At 47.7% G+C, this 8,390-nt stretch overlaps 1 protein-coding gene across 1 annotated transcript in view; it reads right to left on the bottom strand.

Moving 5' to 3' along the window:
* Positions 1-7,090: 7,090 nt before the first annotated feature.
* LOC124011295 (iron-sulfur clusters transporter ABCB7, mitochondrial-like) overlaps positions 7,091-8,390 on the bottom strand; it is an 81,991-nt gene continuing 80,691 nt past the window's right edge. The window contains exon 16 of the mRNA XM_046324522.1: positions 7,091-7,638. Coding sequence (XP_046180478.1) covers positions 7,426-7,638 — 213 coding nt within the window. The 3' untranslated portion in view covers positions 7,091-7,425. The remainder of the gene's footprint in view (positions 7,639-8,390) is intronic.

Below are 8,390 nucleotides of genomic sequence, written 5' to 3'. Positions count from 1 at the left end.
GTCCATCAGTCCTGTTCTTACTCAGTCCATCAGCCCTGTTCTTACTCAGTCCATCAGTCCTGTTCTTACTCAGTCCATCAGCAGTCCTGTTCTTACTCAGTCCATCAGTCCTGTTCTTACTCAGTCCATCAGCCCTGTTCTTACTCAGTCCATCAGTCCTGTTCTTACTCAGTCCATCAGTCCTGTTCTTACTCAGTCCATCAGCCCTGTTCTTACTCAGTCCATCAGTCCTGTTCTTACTCAGTCCTGTTCTTACTCAGTCCATCAGTCCTGTTCTTACTCAGTCCATCAGCCCTGTTCTTACTCAGTCCATCAGCCCTGTTCTTACTCAGTCCATCAGCCCTGTTCTTACTCAGTCCATCAGTCCTGTTCTTACTCAGTCCATCAGCCCTGTTCTTACTCAGTCCATCAGCCCTGTTCTTACTCAGTCCTGTTCTTACTCAGTCCATCAGTCCTGTTCTTACTCAGTCCATCAGTCCTGTTCTTACTCAGTCCATCAGTCCTGTTCTTACTCAGTCCATCAGCCCTGTTCTTACTCAGTCATCAGCCCTTACTCAGTCCATCAGTCCTGTTCTTACTCAGTCCATCAGCCCTGTTCTTACTCAGTCCATCAGCCCTGTTCTTACTCAGTCCATCAGCCCTGTTCTTACTCAGTCCATCAGCCCTGTTCTTACTCAGTCCAACAGCCCTGTTCTTACTCAGTCCTGTTCTTACTCAGTCCATCAGCCCTGTTCTTACTCAGTCCATCAGCCCTGTTCTTACTCAGTCCATCAGCCCTGTTCTTACTCAGTCCATCAGTCCTGTTCTTATCCATCAGTCCATCAGTCCTGTTCTTACTCAGTCCATCAGTCCTGTTCTTACTCAGTCCATCAGTCCTGTTCTTACTCAGTCCATCAGTCCTGTTCTTACTCAGTCCATCAGTCCTGTTCTTACTCAGTCCATCAGCCCTGTTCTTACTCAGTCCATCAGCCCTGTTCTTACTCAGTCCATCAGTCCTGTTCTTACTCAGTCCATCAGTCCTGTTCTTACTCAGTCCATCAGCCCTCAGTTCTTATCAGTCCTGTTCTTACTCAGTCCATCAGTCCTGTTCTTACTCAGTCCATCAGCCCTGTTCTTACTCAGTCCATCAGTCCTGTTCTTACTCAGTCCATCAGTCCTGTTCTTACTCAGTCCATCAGTCCTGTTCTTACTCAGTCCATCAGTCCTGTTCTTACTCAGTCCATCAGTCCTGTTCTTACTCAGTCCATCAGTCCTGTTCTTACTCAGTCCATCAGTCCTGTTCTTACTCAGCCCTGTTCTTACTCAGTCCATCAGTCCTGTTCTTACTCAGTCCATCAGTCCTGTTCTTCAGTCCATCAGTCCTGTTCTTACTCAGTCCATCAGTCCTGTTCTTACTCAGTCCATCAGTCCTGTTCTTACTCAGTCCATCAGTCCTGTTCTTACTCAGTCCATCAGTCCTGTTCTTACTCAGCCCTGTTCTTACTCAGTCCATCAGCCCTGTTCTTACTCAGTCCTGTTCTTACTCAGTCCATCAGTCCTTTTCTTACTCAGTCCATCAGCCCTGTTCTTCCTGTTCTTACTCAGTCCATCAGTCCTGTTCTTACTCAGTCCATCAGTCCTGTTCTTACTCAGTCCATCAGTCCTGTTCTTACTCAGTCCATCAGTCCTGTTCTTACTCAGTCCATCAGTCCTGTTCTTACTCAGTCCATCAGTCCTGTTCTTACTCAGTCCATCAGTCCTGTTCTTACTCAGTCCATCAGCCCTCAGTCCTGTTCTTACTCAGTCCATCAGTCCTGTTCTTACTCAGTCCATCAGTCCTGTTCTTACTCAGTCCTGTTCTTACTCAGTCCATCAGCCCTGTTCATACTCAGTCCATCAGCCCTGTTCTTACTCAGTCCTGTTCTTACTCAGTCCATCAGCCCTGTTCTTACTCAGCCCTGTTCTTACTCAGTCCATCAGTCCTGTTCTTACTCAGTCCATCAGTCCTGTTCTTACTCAGTCCATCAGCCCTGTTCTTACTCAGTCCATCAGTCCTGTTCTTACTCAGTCCATCAGTCCTGTTCTTACTCAGTCCATCAGTCCTGTTCTTACTCAGTCCATCAGTCCTGTTCTTACTCAGTCCATCAGCCCTGTTCTTACTCTGTCCATCAGTCCTGTTCTTACTCTGTCCATCAGTCCTGTTCTTACTCAGTCCATCAGTCCTGTTCTTACTCAGTCCATCAGCCCTGTTCTTACTCAGTCCATCAGTCCTGTTCTTACTCAGTCCATCAGTCCTGTTCTTACTCAGTCCATCAGTCCTGTTCTTACTCAGTCCATCAGTCCTGTTCTTACTCAGTCCATCAGTCCTGTTCTTACTCAGTCCATCAGTCCTGTTCTTACTCAGCCCATCAGTCCTGTTCTTACTCAGTCCATCAGTCCTGTTCTTACTCAGCCCTTTTCTTACTCAGTCCATCAGCCCTGTTCTTACTCAGTCCTGTTCTTACTCAGTCCATCAGTCCTGTTCTTACTCAGTCCATCAGTCCTGTTCTTACTCAGTCCATCAGTCCTGTTCTTACTCAGTCCATCAGTCCTGTTCTTACTCAGTCCATCAGCCCTGTTCTTACTCAGTCCATCAGCCCTGTTCTTACTCAGTCCATCAGTCCTGTTCTTACTCAGTCCATCAGTCCTGTTCTTACTCAATCCATCAGCCCTGTTCCATCAGTCCTGTTCTTACCAGTCCATCAGTCCTGTTCTTACTCAGTCCATCAGCCCTGTTCTTACTCAGTCCATCAGTCCTGTTCTTACTCAGTCCATCAGCCCTGTTCTTACTCAGTCCATCAGTCCTGTTCTTACTCAGTCCATCAGTCCTGTTCTTACTCAGCCCATCAGTCCTGTTCTTACTCAGTCCATCAGTCCTGTTCTTACTCAGCCCTTTTCTTACTCAGTCCATCAGCCCTGTTCTTACTCAGTCCTGTTCTTACTCAGTCCATCAGTCCTGTTCTTACTCAGTCCATCAGTCCTGTTCTTACTCAGTCCTGTTCTTACTCAGTCCATCAGTCCTGTTCTTACTCAGTCCATCAGTCCTGTTCTTACTCAGTCCATCAGCCCTGTTCTTACTCAGTCCATCAGCCCTGTTCTTACTCAGTCCATCAGCCCTGTTCTTACTCAGTCCATCAGTCCTGTTCTTCAGTCCATCAGTCCTGTTCTTACTCAGTCCTGTTCTTACTCAGTCCATCAGTCCTGTTCTTACTCAGTCCATCAGCCCTGTTCTTACTCAGTCCATCAGCCCTGTTCTTACTCAGTCCATCAGCCCTGTTCTTACTCAGTCCATCAGTCCTGTTCTTACTCAGTCCATCAGTCCTGTTCTTACTCAGTCCATCAGCCCTGTTCTTACTCAGTCCATCAGTCCTGTTCTTACTCAGTCCATCAGTCCTGTTCTTACTCAGTCCTGTTCTTACTCAGTCCATCAGTCCTGTTCTTACTCAGTCCATCAGCCCTGTTCTTACTCAGTCCATCAGTCCTGTTCTTACTCAGTCCATCAGTCCTGTTCTTACTCAGCCCATCAGTCCTGTTCTTACTCAGTCCATCAGTCCTGTTCTTACTCAGTCCATCAGTCCTGTTCTTACTCAGCCCTGTTCTTACTCAGTCCATCAGCCCTGTTCTTACTCAGTCCTGTTCTTACTCAGTCCATCAGTCCTTTTCTTACTCAGTCCATCAGCCCTGTTCTTACTCAGCCCTGTTCTTACTCAGTCCATCAGCCCTGTTCTTACTCAGTCCATCAGCCCTGTTCTTACTCAGTCCATCAGCCCTGTTCTTACTCAGTCCATCAGTCCTGTTCTTACTCAGTCCATCAGTCCTGTTCTTACTCAGTCCATCAGTCCTGTTCTTACTCAGTCCATCAGTCCTGTTCTTACTCAGTCCATCAGCCCTGTTCTTACTCAGTCCATCAGTCCTGTTCTTACTCAGTCCATCAGTCCTGTTCTTACTCAGTCCATCAGCCCTGTTCTTACTCAGTCCTGTTCTTACTCAGTCCATCAGTCCTGTTCTTACTCAGTCCATCAGTCCTGTTCTTACTCAGTCCTGTTCTTACTCAGTCCATCAGCCCTGTTCTTACTCAGTCCATCAGCCCTGTTCTTACTCAGTCCTGTTCTTACTCAGTCCATCAGCCCTGTTCTTACTCAGTCCATCAGTCCTGTTCTTACTCAGTCCATCAGCCCTGTTCTTACTCAGTCCATCAGTCCTGTTCTTACTCAGTCCATCAGTCCTGTTCTTACTCAGTCCATCAGTCCTGTTCTTACTCAGTCCATCAGTCCTGTTCTTACTCAGTCCATCAGTCCTGTTCTTACTCAGTCCTGTTCTTACTCAGTCCATCAGTCCTGTTCTTACTCAGTCCATCAGTCCTGTTCTTACTCAATCCATCAGCCCTGTTCTTAATCAGTCCTGTTCTTACTCAGTCCATCAGCCCTGTTCAGTCCCTTACTCAATCCATCAGCCCTGTTCTTACTACTCAGTCCATCAGCCCTGTTCTTACTCAGTCCATCAGCCCTGTTCTTACTCAGTCCATCAGTCCTGTTCTTACTCAGTCCATCAGTCCCTCAGTCCTGTTCTTACTCAGTCCATCAGTCCTGTTCTTACTCAGTCCATCAGCCCTGTTCTTACTCAGTCCATCAGTCCTGTTCTTACTCAGTCCATCAGCCCTGTTCTTACTCAGTCCATCAGTCCTGTTCTTACTCAGTCCATCAGTCCTGTTCTTACTCAGTCCATCAGTCCTGTTCTTACTCAGTCCATCAGCCCTGTTCTTACTCAGCCCTGTTCTTACTCAGTCCATCAGTCCTGTTCTTACTCAGTCCATCAGTCCTGTTCTTACTCAGTCCTGTTCTTACTCAGTCCATCAGCCCTGTTCATACTCAGTCCATCAGCCCTGTTCTTACTCAGTCCTGTTCTTACTCAGTCCATCAGCCCTGTTCTTACTCAGCCCTGTTCTTACTCAGTCCATCAGTCCTGTTCTTACTCAGTCCATCAGTCCTGTTCTTACTCAGTCCATCAGTCCTGTTCTTACTCAGTCCATCAGCCCTGTTCTTACTCAGTCCATCAGTCCTGTTCTTACTCAGTCCATCAGTCCTGTTCTTACTCAGTCCATCAGTCCTGTTCTTACTCAGTCCATCAGTCCTGTTCTTACTCAGTCCATCAGTCCTGTTCTTACTCAGCCCATCAGTCCTGTTCTTACTCAGTCCATCAGTCCTGTTCTTACTCAGCCCTTTTCTTACTCAGTCCATCAGCCCTGTTCTTACTCAGTCCTGTTCTTACTCAGTCCATCAGTCCTGTTCTTACTCAGTCCATCAGTCCTGTTCTTACTCAGTCCTGTTCTTACTCAGTCCATCAGTCCTGTTCTTACTCAGTCCATCAGTCCTGTTCTTACTCAGTCCATCAGCCCTGTTCTTACTCAGTCCATCAGCCCTGTTCTTACTCAGTCCATCAGTCCTGTTCTTACTCAGTCCATCAGTCCTGTTCTTACTCAATCCATCAGCCCTGTTCTTACTCAGTCCTGTTCTTACTCAGTCCATCAGTCCTGTTCTTACTCAGTCCATCAGCCCTGTTCTTACTCAGTCCATCAGTCCTGTTCTTACTCAGTCCATCAGCCCTGTTCTTACTCAGTCCATCAGTCCTGTTCTTACTCAGTCCATCAGTCCTGTTCTTATCAGTCCTGTTTTACTCAGTCCATCAGTCCTGTTCTTACTCAGCCCTTTTCTTACTCAGTCCATCAGCCCTGTTCTTACTCAGTCCTGTTCTTACTCAGTCCATCAGTCCTGTTCTTACTCAGTCCATCAGTCCTGTTCTTACTCAGTCCTGTTCTTACTCAGTCCATCAGTCCTGTTCTTACTCAGTCCATCAGTCCTGTTCTTACTCAATCCATCAGCCCTGTTCTTACTCAGTCCATCAGCCCTGTTCTTACTCAGTCCATCAGTCCTGTTCTTACTCAGTCCATCAGTCCTGTTCTTACTCAATCCATCAGCCCTGTTCTTACTCAGTCCTGTTCTTACTCAGTCCATCAGTCCTGTTCTTACTCAGTCCATCAGCCCTGTTCTTACTCAGTCCATCAGTCCTGTTCTTACTCAGTCCATCAGCCCTGTTCTTACTCAGTCCATCAGTCCTGTTCTTACTCAGTCCATCAGTCCTGTTCTTACTCAGTCCATCAGTCCTGTTCTTACTCAGCCCTGTTCTTACTCAGTCCATCAGTCCTGTTCTTACTCAGTCCATCAGTCCTGTTCTTACTCAGTCCATCAGTCCTGTTCTTACTCAGTCCATCAGTCCTGTTCTTACTCAGTCCATCAGTCCTGTTCTTACTCAGTCCATCAGTCCTGTTCTTACTCAGTCCATCAGTCCTGTTCTTACTCAGTCCTGTTCTTACTCAGTCCATCAGTCCTGTTCTTACTCAGTCCATCAGCCCTGTTCTTACTCAGTCCATCAGTCCTGTTCTTACTCAGTCCATCAGTCCTGTTCTTACTCAGTCCATCAGTCCTGTTCTTACTCAGTCCATCAGTCCTGTTCTTACTCAGTCCATCAGTCCTGTTCTTACTCAGTCCATCAGCCCTGTTCTTACTCAGTCCATCAGTCCTGTTCTTACTCAGTCCATCAGTCCTGTTCTTACTCAGTCCATCAGCCCTGTTCTTACTCAGTCCATCAGCCCTGTTCTTACTCAGTCCATCAGTCCTGTTCTTACTCAGTCCTGTTCTTACTCAGTCCATCAGCCCTGTTCTTACTCAGTCCATCAGCCCTGTTCTTACTCAGTCCTGTTCTTACTCAGTCCATCAGCCCTGTTCTTACTCAGTCCATCAGTCCTGTTCTTACTCAGTCCATCAGCCCTGTTCTTACTCAGTCCATCAGTCCTGTTCTTACTCAGTCCATCAGTCCTGTTCTTACTCAGTCCATCAGCCCTGTTCTTACTCAGTCCATCAGCCCTGTTCTTACTCAGTCCATCAGCCCTGTTCTTACTCAGTCCATCAGTCCTGTTCTTACTCAGTCCATCAGTCCTGTTCTTACTCAGTCCATCAGTCCTGTTCTTACTCAGTCCATCAGTCCTGTTCTTACTCAGTCCATCAGCCCTGTTCTTACTCAATCCTATACACCATGATGTCATCATATACAAGATCTCTTATGCGTGATTTGTCCTGAGATGATTGGTAGATGAACACTGCCTCTCTGTAGACATCAGCCAATGGCAGATAAGCTTCCTTCTCAGTCTCCTCTTCGGCCACCAATCGCCTTCTCAAGAGGAGCAAGGGGAGGGGCAGTCAGCCCAGGGTTTGTTGTGGCAGGAGTGAGATGGAGAGGTGTAGATGCCCCCTCCCCTGAAAGAGACTAAAGTACTGAGGGCAGGCTGTCAGTGAGTGAAGGAAGGAGAAAGGGAGGACGGTAATTGAGGGATGTCCTTTGTCTCTCCTCTCCTCAACAGGAGCAGTTCCCACAGCCCTTGACACTGTTCATGATCTCCTCCTGTAGTTTCTTCCTCTCCTCCTCCTTCTGGCTTTCTGGCTGCAGTTCCACCGGGCTGTTCTTAATGTTCAGTATCTTACTGTTCTGAGTGTTCCACAGGTCAGCGTACAGAGAGCCTGGAGTCGCCAGGAGAGAGTGGTGGTCCCCTCGCTCTGCTATCTTACCCTGGAGGAGGAGGGGAGACAGAGGGAGAAGGACAGAGAGAGGGAGAGACAGAGGATTATTCTACTATAAAGTCTAGTTGAGTCCGACTGAAGTCCATGTAAAAAGGACTTTGACACAGAATGCAGTATTGAATGGGAGACATCGAGAATTAATTATAATATCAACTCTACAGTGATGAATAGTCAACTCTCCGTCTCCCTGAATCCCTCCCTCTCTACCTGACTCTTCCCTACTCTCTGTCTCTGAAACCCTCCCTCTCTACCTGACTCTTCCCTACTCTCTGTCTCTGAAACCCTCCCTCTCTACCTGACTCTTCCCTACTCTCTGTCTCTGAAACCCTCCCTCTCTACCCGACTCTTCCCTACTCTCTGTCTCTGAAACCCTCCCTCTCTACCTGACTCTTCCCTACTCTCTGTCTCTGAAACCCTCCCTCTCTACCTGACTCTTCCCTACTCTCTGTCTCTGAAACCCTCCCTCTCTACCTGACTCTTCCCTACTCTCGGTCTCTGAAACCCTCCCTCTCTACCTGACTCTTCCCTACTCTCTGTCTCTGAAACCCTCCCTCTCTACCTGACTCTTCCCTACTCTCTGTCTCTCTGAAACCCTCCCTCTCTACCTGACTCTTCCCTACTCTCTGTCTCTGAAACCCTCCCTCTCTAACTGACTCTTCCCTACTGGCACACGACAGCAGCACACACCCCTCCCTCCCGTCCCTCCCTCAACCGTCCACCCACTCAGTAATAAAAGTATCC

Source organism: Oncorhynchus gorbuscha, linkage group LG23 (genome assembly GCF_021184085.1).
Source record: "Oncorhynchus gorbuscha isolate QuinsamMale2020 ecotype Even-year linkage group LG23, OgorEven_v1.0, whole genome shotgun sequence".
NCBI lineage: Eukaryota > Metazoa > Chordata > Actinopteri > Salmoniformes > Salmonidae > Oncorhynchus > Oncorhynchus gorbuscha.
This window is presented reverse-complemented; position numbering and strand designations above follow the sequence as displayed.